This window comes from Pyrgilauda ruficollis, unplaced genomic scaffold (assembly GCF_017590135.1).
Source record: "Pyrgilauda ruficollis isolate IOZ18807 unplaced genomic scaffold, ASM1759013v1 scaffold25, whole genome shotgun sequence".
NCBI classification, from domain to species: Eukaryota; Metazoa; Chordata; class Aves; order Passeriformes; family Passeridae; genus Pyrgilauda; species Pyrgilauda ruficollis.
In genome coordinates, this window is record NW_024523822.1 from 16,441,833 (window position 1) to 16,461,023 (window position 19,191).

The 19,191-nt window shown below is 40.5% G+C and overlaps 1 protein-coding gene across 1 annotated transcript in view; it reads right to left on the reverse strand.

Annotated features, from left to right (window-relative positions):
- Positions 1–517: 517 nt before the first annotated feature.
- Positions 518–19,191, reverse strand: part of ENPP2 (ectonucleotide pyrophosphatase/phosphodiesterase 2) — a 72,229-nt gene continuing 53,555 nt past the window's right edge. The window contains 12 exon segments of the mRNA XM_041470860.1: positions 518–1,131; positions 5,911–6,067; positions 6,668–6,800; positions 9,384–9,461; positions 10,222–10,357; positions 10,852–10,988; positions 13,390–13,441; positions 13,713–13,885; positions 14,809–14,896; positions 15,006–15,093; positions 17,045–17,172; positions 17,972–18,003. Coding sequence (XP_041326794.1) covers positions 961–1,131; positions 5,911–6,067; positions 6,668–6,800; positions 9,384–9,461; positions 10,222–10,357; positions 10,852–10,988; positions 13,390–13,441; positions 13,713–13,885; positions 14,809–14,896; positions 15,006–15,093; positions 17,045–17,172; positions 17,972–18,003 — 1,373 coding nt within the window. The 3' untranslated portion in view covers positions 518–960.

The window sequence follows — 19,191 nt, forward strand, 5'->3', positions numbered from 1 at the left end:
CTCTTCCCTTCAGCAACTGCAATCCTCAAGGAGAAAATAGACACAACTCGTAGAGAGAGAGAAATGTGTAAGCCCAAATGAAGGCTTTACAATAATATCATTAGTGGGTTCAGCCTCAAAGGCATTCTGAACAATAATTTCTCCTTTACATCATCTAGGTACACTAACACTAATGCTCCATATAACATATGTCTTCTATAAAAAATCCTTTCCACAGTTCTGGAGCAGGGCCAAGTGGCATCAGGCATGGGGTACCCCTGCTAGCTCATGACAGCAAGCATCCTCCCATTCCAGCTCTCCTCCTAGAGCAAAACCTAACCAGCAATGACTGCTGCGGGTGACTATTTTTTGGTCTCATTGCTGAGTACCAGGGTAGGGCACCTGGGCCCCTGGCACTCCTCTTACCAGCAAACCTAAGCTCTTGAGAAGGGCTCTACCCAGTAAGAGATCTGTCAGCACTCAGATGCCCGCAAGCCCCTCTGAACATCCCTGTGAAAGGAAATCAAAACACATTAAAAAAACTGAATGTGTGGTTTATTATATTTAAGATGCTATTTGCCTATAGTGTTTAAATATCTCTGTCACACAGTTATCAGTAAATGAGTGTAATTTTACATGTTCAGTATTTTGATACACAGTACAGGACTACAAGTGTGGTAAAGGAGCATGAGAAATTAATATTTCCTTGATGCACGCATCAAACCTTGCAGCACCACTTAAAAGCTCAGAGTAAGGACTCAAAATGCAGTATTACAAGCACTACTAAATCAACCAAGAGACCTACCTATATTAAACATTAGAGAAACAAAACAAATGACACAAAGGTTTTTAAAGTTTAAGATTTGATACAGGATTAAAATACTAATATTTTTAATGTCCTGGCTTCAAATTAATAAATATAAAAACAATATAAAAATATACACCAGTTGATAAAAGGATGCACTGAGTAAGGTTAGAAAGCTAAATTTCACTTTCAAACGTATGCAGGTATGTCTTTAGGGAGAGGATTTCTGTGTAGCTGCGACTGGTCTTTCGGAAGAAGTCCAAGCTAGTGAGCTGTTCGATGTCACGGACACGCGCAGTGTGCATCTTAAGGAGATCTTCAACCCACTTTGACTCATCCTCTGAGCTCTGGGAAGGGAAAAAAAAAATTATCACAAGTCCTGTCAAAAATCATCTCCAAAAGCAAATGCAACTTGTCTACACATTTGTTCCAGATCTGAAGAATCTCTGTGCCTTATTCAAGAATGAATAAGGTAAATGAATTCCAAGAAAATAAATTTGACATTTAACATCTAAGATGAATCCTGCAGTTTTATTTCAGTACCCATTTTGTGATGGGGTTGACACAAAGACCATAATCATCCGGAAAAAGCTAGCCTCAACTGCAGGTGTTTAAGAAGAACAGCTATAGGTTTTTAGAAGATCCACTGGTCATTCCATGTTTTTCTATCTCACAGAAGGAACTCCATATTAATCACTTTTGATTTACCAAAGCCCAAACTGGAGGCTGTTTGACTTTGAATTCTATGCCTACACATTGTTCTCAATTGACCATCAATCACCTAACACAATAATATTTTAATATTTCCATTTTACTTTTAGGGGACCTTTACAATTCATTACACAGGTGAGACAATGGTTTATGTAGGTACCTAGAAACTCTTGTGATTGGAACATACATATTATTCACTGTTAGAAAAAAGAATTTCACCAAGCATTTCCTGATACAAATAAAAAAAAAAAATCAGGAAGGTCATGCTGCCAGAGTGTTTGGGGTCAGGTTGTGTTCTCTTAGGGGATAGCTGCTGCCTTATGCCTTGTGCCAGCACCAGCACATGTTGGAGTCATCCACAAACTAAGGCAACTTGCAAACACATCAGAAAATCAGCCCTGCAAAACACTGCAGTGACTGGCTGTTTGTGTGCCTTAACCAGCATGGGCCACGAGCATTGCACCCAGGCCTGGGGACGGCACAACGGGGCCCAGACATGGGAAAAGGACAAAGCAAACAGGACTTTTCCCCCTTTGGCCTCTCTGGCTGGTACCTGTACACCACTGCTGGGGAAGAAAGGAACGGTGGGCTGTGTCTTGGGTATTTAGACTTCATGTGTGTGACTATTCCTGGAAATGAACCCTTTTCCTGACTGGCTCAGCAATGTCCCCCTACCGAATGATCCTCTCATGGATCAAGACTAAACTCCAGCAATGCCAGAACCTATCCAGGGCAGTAGTTGAGCCACAGACTAGGAAGTGGGTCAGCGACAAAAGGCAGGGGGTGAGGTGATCATTTGTGCAGAGAGGACACAAAGTCCCAGACAGATCACAGCTGGCTGCTCTAAAGCAAACGTCCATGACCTAGTCAGAACCTGTTTGGTTCAAAGCTCTCAGCCCCAAACCAGCTTTCCTATCCTACCACTAACAGCCTGAGGACCAAAACCAGGTCTGGAACAAGAAAAGAGAGATGCAAATTAAGAGGGAAGAGGAGGGAATGTGTCCCGCTCACTCCCTTTTGCCTGCAGTGCCATGCTCTGGGGATGCCACCTGGCAGCCTGCAGCCACAGGAAGCCCCTGCTCAGCCTCCAGCCTGGCAACCAGGAGTCTGCAAACAGGCCTCAGCAGGGCTGCCAGTGCAAATGCAGCCACTGTGACATTTCTGCTTTCTTCAAGCCTTTCTTCTGAGCAGGAAATCTGCAGAGCTCAAAAGAAAGTTATGAGCGCGCTACAAAGCTCACTTTTCTTGAATACAAGCAGTTGGCAAAAGATCTGCAAAATAAATAAATCACAGGATGGGGAGGCTTGCTTAACCTAGTCCAGCAAGACAGCACTTGCATGACTCCAGAAAATCAACCAACTGATCTGTTTTATTTTTTCCAATCCACAACCTGCCCATGAAACCTCATGCCCAGCAACAAGGATTTTAAATATAGTGATCAACTAACATAGTTGATCACAAGTTGAACATTGTTATATTACCACATAACAATGAATGAAGTGTATACATTTAAAATGACAGTTTTCTCCAACTTTAGTGCTTAGTCTCACCTCAAAAATAAGGAGAGTTTTAGAAGGAAAAAGTAACAATTAAAAACATGGAGATAAATAGGAAGAGGTGATCAATTAGGAGGCTAACACAAAATCCAGTGGAAAAAATACCAGACATTCTGCACAAGAATCTCTCTGAATATCAATTGGAAAGCTGAACATGACGCATGTAGACAGGTGGGTAAGGAACTGACTTATGAAAAGAAATTTAAATGTTTTGCTGAAAGACAAAACAGTGGCCTGGAGGAATTTTCTGGTAGTTTCTAAGGTTCCTTCAACTTTGGTCTTAGAAAGGATTTTTTTGTAATGTTTTCACACTTGATTCTTGTACCAAGGTCATTAGTTGCCAGCAAAACCCCCAACAGCTGGGAACTTCTTGTCAGTGCAGAGGAAGACTGGAATAGCACAGTGGAAGGTGCAGATGCACGAGCTCTCAGGACAGAATGGAATTGGGTTATCCAAATTGACAGGCAGAAGAGAAGGACCTGAGTGTACCAGCTGTGCATGAATGTGAGCCACTATTATAACACAGCTATGGAAAAAGCAAATTATAGGTAATATCAGAGGAGTTGTGTCCAGTGGGGAAAAAACTATTTTCATTTTGAGATCTAAGCTGCAGTACTTATCATTCATGATCCAGGTGAAAAAAAAGATTGGACTGGATGAGATGCGTAGGAAGTCTATTCTACCAACAGTCTCATCCTCTCTTAAAAGAGCAAAAAAGATCCTGGGTCTTCCACGAACAGAGAGAAGTTATTTGCCTTGAGATTCATCATAAATCATCTCTAGGTTAAATCCCAGAGAAGGGCTATTTAAGACACAGAAAAATGTTGACATAAGAATAAATGGGCATAACCTTACCATGAATAAACACAGTTTAGAAAAGGAACAAATTCAGATGAGAAGAGTGGTGGTGTTCTTCAACAGCTGTGTGAAGAGAATGTGTGTACAGCTAGAGCAGAGCACAGGGAAAGCTAATATTTCTTCAAATCTTAAAAGAAAACGGTGGAAAGGGTAAGGTAAAATTCCTATATTATCCCACGCATTTCATCCATGAAGTATGGCGAGGTTTTACACAATCGCTTCTTTGAACAAATAAGATGGAACACCATGTGCAAAAGCAAGGCTGAAGATGGATTTCAATGGCAGAAATTTGCCTAACTGTATTTTCACTCAAGAGCAACATTTAAATATTTTGGAGTGGTTCTTTGCTATATAAAAGGCATGGACCAATATCTGCTAATGACCTTGCAGAAGCACTGAAGATTCTCTCAAACTGTAAATACATACACTATATGTATTTACAAGTAGCATGACTTACAGAGAAAGGTGATTTGAAATGTAAGAAATCAAATGCCTGGTTTGAAATATAAGAAATCAAAGACTAAAAGAGACCATTATTGTAAAGAGCTCATAAAAAAGATTGCAGCTTTTTAAGAGAACTATGACACACAATATAAGGAGGAAAAAATAAATTACTTTGTCATAAAATTACATATGGGCAGAGTTGCAGCACAGAGACACTAATAACTACCAAAATAGTAATTTCCAGATCACTAACTGGATTTTGGTTCACAGAAAAGCAGTCCAGGAAAAAGCCACAATGCAATATATGTAGAACTTCTGGTGAAAGATGTCTCTGCCCAAAACAGTTGAGATCCAAACAGGGCCAGACCTGCTCAAGAGAGAGGGATACTTCTCCTAAAGCATGGGCCCTGAAAGCAAGCAATGTTTGGTGAATGAAAAAGAATCAGTGTTCAAGGTCAATTGTGCTGGTCAATAGAGTTGGAATAACTACTTCTGCTTGTTGCTGGAACAGGAGTTTTAACTTTTTTTGCAAATACAAAATTTATAACATTAATGCATTCATTCAGGAAACGGTTATTTGGTGAGTGAGAAAGAAACAGTGTTCCAGGTGAATTGTGTACAGAGTTGAAATGACTATTTCTGCCTGTAGCTGGAATAGGAGTCTTAACTTTTTTGCCAATACAAAATTCATAACATTAATGCGTTCATTCAGGAAACAGTCTCCTGGCAGCCCATAGTGAAGTGTCTGTGTGCAGGAATCCACACAGCTGTATAATGGGAGAACAAGTTCAGGCGGAAGGACAAGTCTAAATACAGCTGCCTGGGAGCTCTGCTGTCCTTGCAGAGTGCCAGAGCCCACAGGGGACCCAACACCCTCCTGCCGCACAATCAACTGCCAAGTGTGCACTTTCTGCAGTGCTGGCCAGACCAAAGTCTTCATTAAGATTCCTACAGTAGAGGATTTTGCACCCTAATGGAATATAGAAAAGACACCAGGAGGGTATTTGGCCATCTGCGTAATGAGAAGCCAAACTTTTCCCTTGAATCAAGGTGTTCTGGAAGCAGCAAGAATTGGCACCCTACCCTTGGCAGGTTATAGCATATACTTTCAATACTGTGTGGATTGGATGTAATCATGCTGACTGATGCACCCAGACTGCTGTAGCAGACAGATTGCATTGTATCTGCAAATGGAAACTGACCTCCATAAAAACATCAGGCTGGGTGCCAGCCCAGTATGTTTATACATTCAGTCTCCCTCCAGTCTGCTCTGAAGTTACACTGACAAAATGTAGAATCCTACAGGCAAAAAACAATACTGCCAACCTACTGTATGTCAGTTCTTCCAGACAATTTTAGGTGCAGTAATAGTTCCATACTTTTGCTGCTATCATGGAGGACTGCTTTTGTCTAATGAGCTACTGACACTTCAACAGAGGCACAACCCTGTGCTTCCCATTCAACACATTAGTGAATGCTTGCTTCTAATTGTAATGGGCTTTCACGTGTCTCAGGGACATGTTTACCACAGGGCTGCAGCAGTGCAACTGAACTTACATTGCAGCTTTCATCGTTGTCAGGCCGGTGGGGAAGGATGTATGAGAGAACAGAGAGTGGTCCATCACACTTGTCAGCTGGCTGAGTGAAATCTAAGCAGCTGGTTATGATGGCATAGTAATGCGTTGGAACAGGGATTGCACTGCCTTCCACAAACCTGGGGAAATAAAGCAAATATTTATCCACAAGGGATGAACTTGTTTGGAAGAAGGTTACACAAACAACATGGTCTTTCCTCTCCTACGTGTAAGGATGCACATACATTGTTGAAATGTGTTTGATTCCTGAACACTAGTGGAAGTGAACATCCAATTAGCCCACACTGTGCTACTGAAATACCTCATGCAGTGCTGAAAGGCTTCTTCAGGTCAGAGACATAGAGAGAATGCATTACTGAATTAACAAAAGACCTGAGCATGTAACTCAATAGCACAGCTCTTAAGCTTCTCCTCCCGCTTAAATTCTCCATAAGTAAGGAGAACTTTAGGGACAATAGACTATGTAGAACCAAATTCAACTTTGTCCCGAGGATGAAAACAATTTCAAAGTCAAGGTGAGCAGTTAACTGCTGAATTGTCATTTCCTTATTTTAACCACTGTCCTACCTACATGGGCATTCAGTCCCAATAACTTTAGAAAGAGCTAGAAAATTATGTCTCCTCACAAAAAATTAAATAATGTGCAGGTAATGAATTGTTTAAGATAAAGTCATCATTAACAGACGCAACGGCAAAACAATTTAAAGACAAACTCTTACTGTTTTATTTTGTCAGGTGTGTCATGTAAACCATCATAGTCGTAGTCAAAGATTGGCCCACTTATAACATTGACTCCATTTCGTTCAGTGGCATATCTCTTCACCAAAACCCTTTGGAAATAGTTCCATACCTCTGTGGGGGAAAAAAAAAAACAAAACCAAAAAAAAACAACAAACCAACCAATCAACCAAAAGTAATAAAAAAACCCCCAAAAACCGAAACAAACAGAAAACACCCAACCAAACAAAACCCCCACAATACACCAACATTTGAATAAGTCAGAATATGTCAAGATTATAAAGTTTTTTCTTCCTCAAGATAAAAATCCAGAGGATATCATTCATATGACAGTAGGGGAAATGAAAGACTAAGCATGACAGAGTTACTGCAGCTTCATTCAGTTTTGTCAATAAAGCCTATTCAGACTTTGTTCTCTGTTGATTTTTTCCTCCAACCAGTGATAAAGGAAATACATGCTACTACTCCCAGGACAGCATTGCCATAGGCCTTGCACAGAGATTCTGCTGCTCCTTCATCAAGCTGTAGAAATAGATATTCACAGGTTTTTGATATCTCTTTAAACACCGCCTTTGTTATCTTACAGGGAACTCTGCTGAGGTGGTGTGTTTAGGGGGTTTTTATTAATCTTAAAAAGGATACAGTACAGTAATTAAAGGCTAAACCCAAACATTTTAAAAGGCTAAACCCAAACATTTTAAAAACACTTAAATTCTCCTTTGATACAAAATGTTTAACTTTCAAACTAGGTGCCATCAAGGATGACAACAGTCATGTCATTGCAGCAACCTTTAGGAAGATCATGGTAGACTTTCTCCCACCATGTCCTCCTCAAAAAGTTAAGATTCTCGAAGAGATGGGAAACACACTGGAACCTCCAGTGATATCATTCTTTTCTTCTTTTCCTTTTTATTTTAACTAACAGAAGTGTGGGTAAACAAGGCTTCTCAGACATGTAAGGGTTTAACTCTTGTCTTGCCAGCTCAGACCATTGAGTCCATGGCTCCCTGCAGCTGGTGGCAGCGACAGCCTTAGAAAGCCCCCTTGAACACCTTGTTCTAACACTGCTCAGTGCCACATGCAATCCCAGCTGGGGCTGATGCCCAGAGTCCCACCAGCAGTGGTTTAACAAGAACCTCAGCCTAACCACTTGGCAATCCCACTCCTCCAGCTGCTCATCCCTCCTTTGCATGTGCTTTATCAATAAAAACAGTCCAAAAAAGAAAAACACCCTCCTGTCCCACTGCCTCGAGTTTTGTATCTAAATCAGATTGCAGCTCCCACTGCAACCACCTACAGAGCAACCCCAGGGCAATGAGGGGCCAGCCCAGGGGTACAATTTTTGGAACTCCAGCAAAGCAGGAGCTGCTTAAGCCAGTCTCACTACAGAAAAAGTGGACACAGAATTACTGCCAGTGAGGATGGGATGGGACAGTGAATTATAAACACAAAGCAGAGGAGGGGGCCTCTGCAGCCAGCATTGCCACCAAAGCCAGCACAGCATAGCACTGCCACCTCCTATTTTACCTGTCATGGAAAAAGATCCATATAATGAGCTTATACTTGGCTCTCAGCACTGCAACCTGTACACATGGAGTGGTTTGTAATTCCCCAGGAATGACATTAGTACCAGAATTTTTTTGTAAGGAATCCTTCACCCACATGTGATGAAGAAGGCCACTAGACAAAATGAGCTGCTAGAGGTGGGTTGTTCTCTTGTGATTAGCATTTCAGCCAAATACTTTGATTAATATTAACATTAAGAGCATTTTTATGAAGTGATTCAGGAGTGGGAAATCCCCAATAATTTTTCACTCTTTAATCAGTCAAGTGCTTTTGCTCAAATTTCCAGCAAACATCACCACTTGGTCCTACACAGAGGTTTTTCAGTTAAAAACACTCTTTTCTGGTTAAAAAGGAAAAGGCTCCCATAGGCTTTGATGTTTATCCAAACCTCTCTGGCCTAAAATCTGAATTGGAAATCTCACAACAGGCTCTTGAGATTCTTCCAAGTCTTGTCAATCCCTGCCAAGCCAAAAATGCCACCAGAATAGCCTGATGGTTTTCCTACCTCTTGGCAAGACTAGAGAGAAAAGGGATGTGCAGACAAAAGAAATGTTAGTAATGTAACCCTGCAGCACTGAAAGTTTCAGTCAGGTTTAAATCATCCCTCATTTTCCATAAATTGGTTTTCTTGTCTTTTTTCTTTTTTAATAGGTAATAAATATGCTCAGTCTCCCTCTAAGGGCATGGATAGAAAAATAAAGTATAATCACTTGTCCCCGAACTACAAAATACCAAGGGCACATTCCCAGCCTGTGCACACTCTCAGGCTCCAGCTGTTGACTACGTATGTTCTGCACTAGCTTGGGCTACAGAGAAGAGAATCGAATGGTCTTACAGAAAGTGAATTACTGTGGCATAAAGCACAACTGCAGACCTACAGCATGGCTGTGCCCTTACATCAACCCAGCACCAAGGAAAGTAAACCTTTATTAAAACTTAAACCTTTCTTGTGCTATTTTGCTTGCCCATACCAAGCACTATACAGGTGCCCACAGGTACTAGCTGCCAGCTACAGGTAACTGAATTTAATGTTCTAAACTTCTCCTATCAATTCATTCCATAATCCAACACAAAGTTAAGAAAAAAGAACTTGCTGGTAAAGAGAAGCATAGTCATGGAAAGAGCACTTACTTTTGAAGGCAGGATACATTGGAATGATATTTGTTATTAGGAAAGCATCGTATTTTGCTTCTGCAGAGGAACTTAATTCTGAAAACAGGGAAACAGAAAAAAAATTAAGATTAAACAAAAGAATTTCAGAGAATATAGAAATGTTTTGAAAATGGCTTCAGAGATTAACCAAAGGGAATACCATAATCTAAGCAGCAATCACACTACATACACAAAATTTGTCTTTAATGTGACAGCTGAACATGGAAAGGAAGAATTTTATCATCTCTTCGTCTTCAATCAGTTCAAAATATTTTCATATAGCTCATCTATTTTTGCTGTCTTAAAAAGCAGAGATCTCGTCAGGTTTTTACAAAAGACGCCAACAATTTCTCGGGAGAGAATTCTTGGGATTATCTTCTAGTTCTGAGTGAGCCTCTGCACCAGTAATTCCATTTCAGAAATCCACCATAAAATATTTCAGCCACTGAGTGAGGAAGACAGAGCAATGAAGTTCAAAACTGTAAGTCAGTTGTGCCCCTTCAACATTTACTAATCTCAGAAGATCATAGATCCAATACTGAAGCAAAGCAAGTGCATCAGGAGAATTAAGGATGCTTGTTTTACACAGGTTTTCTACTATCACTATTTCTATAGGATGGTAGAAACTTTTACAGTATGCAAGAGTCTAATTTGGATTTATAAATTAAAAATATGTTTACCTTACTGGTGTTTGAAATCAAAATTAGTCTGTTTATATCTGATGGGGTTTGCCTGAAGTAAGTTCACACCAAAGGTTTTCCCTAACAAAACAAGAAAATCACAAAATCCCTAGGTACAAAAAGCTATCTAAACTTACGAGGAGGAAAGAGGAATCCATAGGAGAGCTGTTTGTCGCCTCTGTAGGCAGCACAGCTCTGGCTGTTTCCTGGAGAAATGCGGAGGTCGGGCCGCACACAGCTGGCCAGGTGCTCCGGGACACCTGATACCTCTGCCTGCATTGAGGAACATGGACACAACAAAAAATGTACTTTCAGCTTTTACAGATAAAAGGAAAGTAGGTCACACTGCTGACAGACTACACAGAAAGCCTTGCATGCAGCAAAATAAACCACTTGGCTGTACCACCAAATCCTGCCCCTGCATTGCTGCACAGCTCCTTCTTCAGGGAGCAGAAATCCCCAGGGGAGAAAATTCAAACGAAATTTCTCATAATAAAACAAACGCCCGTTGAAAAAAAATCTTAAAAATAAAATTAAAACAGGAGAAGAAATACACAACCCTTCCCCTTAAAATTGTTCTCTCATGAAGGAAATGAAAGATTTTGGGCATGGTTTACAATGGTACTTTGACATAATTTCTGGTGGGAAGATTTCCCACCAGAAAAAGTCCCTGGGGAAGGGAAATTTTAGGACTTCGAGAACACAGATACCAAAGAAATTTTCACAAGACTTCGGAAGTGTATTTCAAGAGTAGAGAGAACACTAACCTGTTTGGAAATAGTGTAGGATGTCCATAGAGGCATCAGGAATGTTTCACTGTAGCCACTTTCAAAGTCGTGGTGATGCAAGATATTGTATTTTGTGCGGTACAGTACCGCAGGGCGTCCATATAAGAGATGCTTGTCTAAAAATCAAAAGAAACATTACATTTACATTTATTATTGAAAATCTTAAGGATAAAAAAAAAGGGAGGTTGGATTTCCATCACATGTTGATTTTTTCAGTGATAATTAATGGATACTGACCCCGAATAACTACTAAGGAAATATTTGGACAGAGAGAGAAAAAGAAATCTTCAACTGTTCTGGCTGTGATTCCCCTGTGATTCCAGATTCACAAACACCCTTAGGGATTAAAAGTCCCTTCTACACTTGAAAGCTTGTTTGTGTCACAGGGTGGAGAGAGGGTGTTTTTTCCAAAAACGGCAGACTCTTCAACGACCTTTGTGTCCACGTGTCAGTCACACAAGAGGTGATAAGCACTTTCTTTTCATAGCTTTAAATCAGTCCCCAGTCTATCATTCCTGTCACTCTGCAGTGGACTTTCTCTCCTTCCTGTGTTTTCTGTAAAGACTGTCTCAGAAGGGAGTCAAAAGTGATCACTCACTCAAAGAGTAGTTTTTTCCCACTTAGCTGATACAGATCTGTTCTGAAGATTGATGTGCTATTTTTTGTCTGTAATATCAAAGAAACAAACTAATAAAAAAACCTTTTCCTAACTTTGGCTACAAAATGACACCTCCAGCTCTGTAAAAACAGCCCTTCTGTCTTGGTGATATGTTATGGCTAAATGTCCTTAGATAACTCTGACAAGCTTGCTTACAAAAAGACAAAAACATTGAAAGGGATAGAGGAAAAATAAATTTCCTGGATAATCTTGCATTGTCGCGTACAGTCCATTGAATTTGATAACCTTTTGGCAAACACACTTGGCTTGCTTTTGGAAATTAAAACATAGAAACAAGGAAAGTGGCCTAACACAGTTCCCAGACCGGCATTTAACCTGAAAGAAAAGGGCATGTTTTATTAGTGCTCGGGTACAAACAGAGGATGTTTTTATAGGGCACAAGGAAAAAAGTAGGAAATGCCTAGTCTAAGGACAAAGATGATAAACTTGCTTATTCAAGAGAAGATGAAGTCATCTTTTTCTTCTCCCTGTGAATATCAACATGGCGCACCATGTTGTAAAGTGCACCATGAAGGAAAACAAAACTCACATGAAGCAGAACTGCTTGTTTAAATAAGGATACATCATGCCATTTAGAACCGATAAATGAGCAAATGCAACTGGTTTAAATGCTTACATCTTAAAAGACACCAAAATTACTATTTTTATATTACTGCAGTGAAGAAGAATGAAAACCAGAAACCAAAAGAAATATGCTGAGATTCGAACTACAACACTGAGGGTGTTTTTTCCTGATGCCATAAATTGCCACAGTGAGGAGTAGCTTTTCTTTAATTGGGAAAATCAGTATAACAAGATGAAAGCTGCAGAAAGGCAATTTAACTCACAAAGAAGAGGATTGTGGTCACCTTTAGAAACTAAAGGATAGGCTGCATTGCCTGTTCACAACAGAGAAACTGAAAATACTTTCATAAGGGAATTAAAACAAATCTCCTTAATCATCTGAACAATGCAATTTGAGGCACCTCAAAAAATCTATGCCTAAACTGAAAGCTTCAGAATTTCTAATTTGGACGATTGTTATGGTAAGGGAAATGCTGTGAATTGTTATGCTGAACTCGATGACCACTGTGAGAAGGAAAACTGCTTTGGTGAGCCTTTCAGTCAGTAGTGCTGCTCAGAAAAGTGGCTCCCATCCCTTCTCCTCTGTTCTTATTGCTCCACTTAAACTTGGACCACGGCCCTGATGCAGCTGAGAGTGCAGCCACACAGAAGTCAGTGCTGGCACACAGCAGGAACTAGTGGCCAGGAGAGCTGGGAACGCTTTCTCCTGGGAGAGGAACAGAATTGCACTGAGCAGCCTGAACTAGCAGAGCAATTGTTTCACTGTGTAACCTGCACCCCAAGAGCCAAACATTAAGACTCACTCAGGGATTGTTAAAGCAGCTGTAGCATCCTTTCTAGGTGAAACCTAAGCCTGGATAACTATGGTAAAACCCAGCCTCCAAATGCAGTCTGGTTTCTTCCCCATTTACAGCCTGTAGCTCAACAGAGTACTGCCTCATGCACCCTATCCTTTCCTCTTGTCTCTGCCTTCACATCTGGGCTTAAAACTTCTAGATGTGATGGAATGGAAGAGCTAAAACTCGAATTACTTTGAACAATACTGGTTAGTTCTGGTTCAGCAAAATGTACTGTGTACTTTCTCAAGTGAGCAGCACTTCACCTTGCCCACGAATCTCACATGTGTCTGTGGGCTACCTTGACAGGTACTCAAAAAGACAGTTTACTACACATTAACTAAACCACACCATGAGTTGCTCTGGTATTAATGATGCAAAGTAACTTACAAAAGAAAATAAAATCAGCTTTCATTATCTGAGGCACCAGGCTCTTACCTTCTGTTCCCTTGACATGAAAGCGCTTGTTGAGTTCATCCAGCTTGTTCTTCTCAAGAACAGAAAAAAAAGGAATGGGATTAGGACCACTGGATCTTGTTTTACTAACATTTAACAAAACAAAACTAGTACTATAAGACAGTGTGGATTTCCCTGTCTCCTCTTTTACAAAATCCATAATTTTTCCAAGGGGGCACAAAGACTTCACAGGAGGGACCTGGGGAATTCTTACAGATCAAACCCTCTCGAAACAAATAAAATGGCTACAACTTTACCAAAACTACCACTAATAGTGGAGGCTTCCACAGATCCTACACACCTACCTTATCATCACATGTACATCCTATATCAAAATCTGATGCAGAAGGTAGAGCTACAGGATACAGTGGCTTAGCAACTTCATCTGGCACAGTTGGTTTATAAACATTGGCTCTCAGCAGGTGATTTAAACTTCCATGGGTGCCATTATTGGGAGCAGGCTTTAATCCAAGCAGATCTACGAAAGCACCAAGGAAAAATGAATGGTTGTTACCCTCCAAACATGTATACAAGCGCAACTCTATTGAGCCAACATAACACCCACAGTATGTTAGTAAAAGCTTTTAATGTAATAAAAACGCTGAGGTTTTTTGCCCAAATCATAAAATTGTAAATGTTGCATGAATAGTATCTTTGGCTTTATGACAAAATGTTAATTTGCATCAAGACACTGGAAAAGTTTAAAACTGGACAAAGTTTTATTATAACTACTCCTTCAGCTTCCAGTGCAAACCTATGGTTCATGTGCTGACCTCACACCAAGCATCTGCAACACAGTGATTTCTAAATAAGGGCTAACTACTCCTTAGGTATTACATGTTTGGGGAAAAAAAGTCAATTACACCTTTGAAACACCTAAAAGTTTTATTGTGAATTACACCTTGAAAGTTTCACTGTTCTAGAAAATCAGTACTAAAGAAAAGACCCTAATGAATATCTGTATACATCATCAGATTCTTCTTCACAGCTTCAGTACAAATTCAGGAAACATAAGCAAGTAAGGAAATGCCATAGAAAACTAAGTGATCAACCTGAACTACTGCATGAGACCTGCAGATGCAGAAGCAGTCTCTGAACAGAAATCTCCTTCCTAGACAGCTGAGATGTGGACACCACACATTGTAGAGGTGTCCATTTGATCTCTGTCAAGCTGCAAACACCAAAACTATAGTAACCCCCTTCACTGGCCAGCTCCAGAGCAAGCTGAGACCCCTGAGAAGTGCCTTCAGCCCTCCTGGCAAGTGCTTGGGAAAGGGGGACTTGGAAAAAAAAAACAAAAAAAAACCTGAGAGGAAGTCAGGGCATAAGCTCATGGGTGTCTAAATGAAGCCCTGTTAAAATAAGTTGCTGCTTTTGCAATTTCTCAAGCAGGCAGCTTACCACACATGACGTTGTAAAGTTCAATGTTTTCAAAAGGAGGCACTTTGGTCTTGTACTTGAATGTAGGGCCATAACCTATAAAGACAGTCTTAAAAAAAAAAAAAGAATATGAAAGAAGAGCATTAAAATTTAGGAGGTTTTCATTGAATATTTACATTTCAGAGACCTTCAATGACCCTCCCAGACACTGCTCATACCTGCATGCTGTTTATCTTGTTGTCATAGCCATGATCTCCATGAAAGAAACATTTTCCTGTTGGTTTCTTGTAAACATCCATGGCTTTCCTAAATTGAAAAAGTATTAGAAATTCTCCTCAAAGGTAGCTGACCTGACAATATCCTTCTGGGCAGGGAGGATAAGGTTACAGGGCAATGCATTGTAATCATTTATCTTTCATGAGTAGCAGTAGTAGGGACTTGCAGGCTTATACAGCATCCCTAAGTTTTCTCCCTCTACTCCCACTCTAGAAACAACTCTTATTATTGATAAAACTTCAATATCTATTATTTTCTCAGATTTTCTCATACCACATAATCTCCTGCAGACTGGAGGTGTTGGACCTCCAGTCAAACAGAGGCTGCTCAGGAAGCACTTTTGTGATGTTACAATGCTGCAAATGTCATACAATGCTATAAAATGCTTTCACCTGTTTGCCTTCAGCCCAATAAACAAAAATGGATAGCAGAAAAAAAGCTGAAAAAAGAAAGATCTTCATGAAGACAAATAGCTAGGAAAATAAATGTTGTACCATAGCAATGTTAATTATCAGCTTGTCATTGAGATGAGGTTTTTTACAAAATAAGTGGAAAAATAAGTATTGTGTAATAGGAATTATAATCACCAGCTTATTTCAGAGTACTTCTATACAGTTTTATATGGCCATATGCAGGGAATACACGCAGAGGACCACATTATCTTACAAATTAATTTCTTCATCTGCAATAAAATAATGCTCAAAGTTTGATTTTGGTCTTATAAATTACTAGAGTTACAGCAACTAGAGCTGTAGCTACCGTTTTCCTGTAACTACCAATTACATTTACATTACATTTAATGAATGAATTAGTGGTGAATAAGATCTCTGAAAATTAATAAATAAGCCAAAGAAAGACTGATGTAATTAGTAAGAAATTACTAAATGTAAATCAACCTGGGCAACCCCATCCATTTCAGTACAATTCTTAACACTAAAGCTTTTATAGACCTAAAATTCAGAGTGTGATTCTTTGAAGTATACATAACCCCAGCCACGGGGCAGCCTGCCAGCAGCCAGTGGAGTTATGCAAGAAAGCAAACGGGGTTTCTCATTCACTGCTTCGGCAGAGTGATGCTTGCATAATTCATGGAAAGATAAGCACAGATGTCAAAAGGCACTTACAACACACTGTGTTTGCCTGGCAGCTATATGGGCAAAAAATCCTATCATAATTTAAAGCTCATAACAGTCTACCATGAGCCAAAAGCTGTGTCATCTTCCAAGAAGCACTGAGTCAGATTCATGCAAAAAGAGCCCACCACTCTCATACTGTAACACACAACACATGGCAAAGTATATTCAAATAGAAAGCTGTGCACCATCCATAAACAAAGGCTACTCCTCTCCTGTTCACTCTATACGTGTATGTGCCAACTGGCTTTTCCTCACTCAATTTTTAGCTAACTAATAAACACTGCCCATATTCTATTACCAAAAATTCAGAGTCATATGGCTAAGAGCCACCAAAACCAGAGATTTTGCCAGAGCTAACCCATCCTGGTTTTCTGTGGATTTGTTTTGAAATGCAATAGATTGCCAGCACAGCACTTTGATGGCCACCCTGTGACAGCCTTCCACATCTTCTCAGACATTCACCCACTCTGCCAATATCTCCATTTTATTTCCATTCACCCACTGCATCCACTCAAACACTTGTTTCCCAACATACCCTCACCACATAAGCCTGCCCCCATCCTCCCATATTCCCTGCTCCCCTGTTGGACTGAGCTTGCACCTCATTAGAAAAATTTATCTACATTTAAGCTAATCAGTCAAAGCCACCAAGCTGCTTGAGCAAATCATTCTACCTTTTATCTATCAACTGATTTTCCCACACTTGAAAATATTTTGTGTTCTCAAAACTGCTCTTTCTCACAGGATAGAGGAGCAGGATGTTATCAGACAGGACAATCCTAAGCATCCCATTTCCTCAGAAGAAAAGTCTGGAAATCAGGATGGAAGCAAACACAAGGGTTTACCTTGCCACGTGCCATTTGCGATCCACCAGTAAATGGACATCCTCAATTCTTCGGTTGTTAGCATAGTGCAAGCGTTTAGGCAGGTGCTGTTTCAGGTAAGGCTTGAAGTGCTGGTCAGGCTTTCTACACTGAAAAATAAATGGTTACAAATAGCATGCTGTCAGTTAGCTTAAGATGCACACAAAACCTTTGACTACAAACATCAAGCTGTTAAGATGATCACTGATGATGTCTGGAAAACAAAGTGTACACCTAGAGTATTTAGTCCAGTCATTTCTGTGCAGTATTTACATGCAGCCAAGGCCCAAGGAGCCATTCAAAGATATATTTGGAAAGTTTCATTCTCATGACAGTCTTTATGAAACCACCAAACAAAATATTACACGTACGTAACTCACAGATGAATAATTTTATTCTAACTGGACCAAAGTTTAAGTTCCAGTGGAAACCTGAATGCTCAAAAATACAAATTATCTGCAGATATATTTAAAGCCATCTGGTTACAAAACTTGGGGGGTTTTGTTTTAATTTTAAACACTTTTCTTCCATTAATGGCAAGGCTAGAGTTGAAGGCTATCAAAAGCACTTTTTCAGCATCTTCAAAGTGCTAGTAAAATGTTTACCCTAAAAGATTACTTTCCAATTCTGAAGCAATGAATAAATAGACTCAATTCAGGCAGTAAAGTCCAGGAGATTCTGTCTCTGTACTGCCCAAAAAGGTTATAAAAGCTACTAGAGCAGCAAACAGTGGAAAACATGACTAACATTAATCTGTGCTCATGAAGGGCAGCATTTAACATTCTTTATTTATAATAATGGTTGGTTGATTTTCCTGTCTAAAGAGTGAGAAAAGAAAATGAATAATACCACAAATTAAGAAGTGAACAGTGAAGTATAGATAGATACCTCTCAGTCCTAAATACTTACTGTAAGGTTGGCAACAATCATTTTAGGGTCATCTGTTAAACAAAGGTAAAAAAAAATAGAAAATATTAAAAATTTTTGACAGAAAACACAAGGTTTACATAAGCATACTTCCTAATACTTCCCTGACCTTTACTAAAAGTGCTTTGTATTTATCATAGAATCACAGAATCATTTAGGTTGGAAGAGACTTTTAAGATCAAGTCCAATCCTTAATCCACACTGCCAAGTCTATCACTAAGCCATGTCCACAAGTGCCCCATCTTTTAAATACCTCCAGGGATGGTGACTCCACCACTTCCCTGGGTGGCCTATTTCAGTGCTTGACCACCTTTTTTATGAAGAAATTTTTCTTAATATCCAATCTGAACCTGCCCTGGTGCAACTGGAGGACTTTTCCTCTTGTCTTGTCTTTTGTTACCCAGGAGAAGAGACTGACCCCCACCTGGCTACAGCCTCCTTTCAGGGAGTTGGAGAGAGTGACAAGGTCTCCCCTGAGCCTCCTTTTCTCCAGAATAAACATCCCCAGCTCCCTCTGCTGCTGCTCATCAGACTCGTGCTCCAGACCCTTCCCCAGCTCTGTGGCCCTTCTCTGGACACACTCCAGCCCCTCAATATCCTTTTTTGAGTGAGGGGCCCAAACATGAACCCAAGATTTGAGGTGCAGCCTCACCAGTGCCAAATACAGACAACTACAGGACCATGACAATCCCCGTCCTGGTCCTGCTGGCCACACTGTATCTGATCCAGGCCAGGATGCCATTGGCCTTCTTGGCCACCTGGGCACACACTGGCTCTTGTTCAGTCCCTGTTGACCAGCACCCCCAGGTCCTTTCCCAAGGGCAGCTTTCCAGCCACTGTTGCCCAGCCTGTAGGACTGCCTGGGGCTGTTGTGACCCAAGTGCAGGACCCAGCACTTGGCCTTGTTGAACCTCACACCACTGGCCTTGGGCCACTGATCCAGCCTGTCCAGATCCCTCTGCAGAGCTCTCCTACCCTCGAGCAGATCAACACTCATGCCCAGCTTGGTGTTGTGTGCGAAGTCATTCAGGGTGTCCTTGATCCTCTCATTCAGATCATCATAAAGATATTAAACAGAACTGGCCCTGATACTGAGCCTGAGGAACACTCTGGACCCAGCCATCCAGACAGTTTTTTACCCACTGAAGGGTGGACCTGTCCAAGCCACAGGCTTCCTGTTCTCCAAGAGAATGACGTAGGAG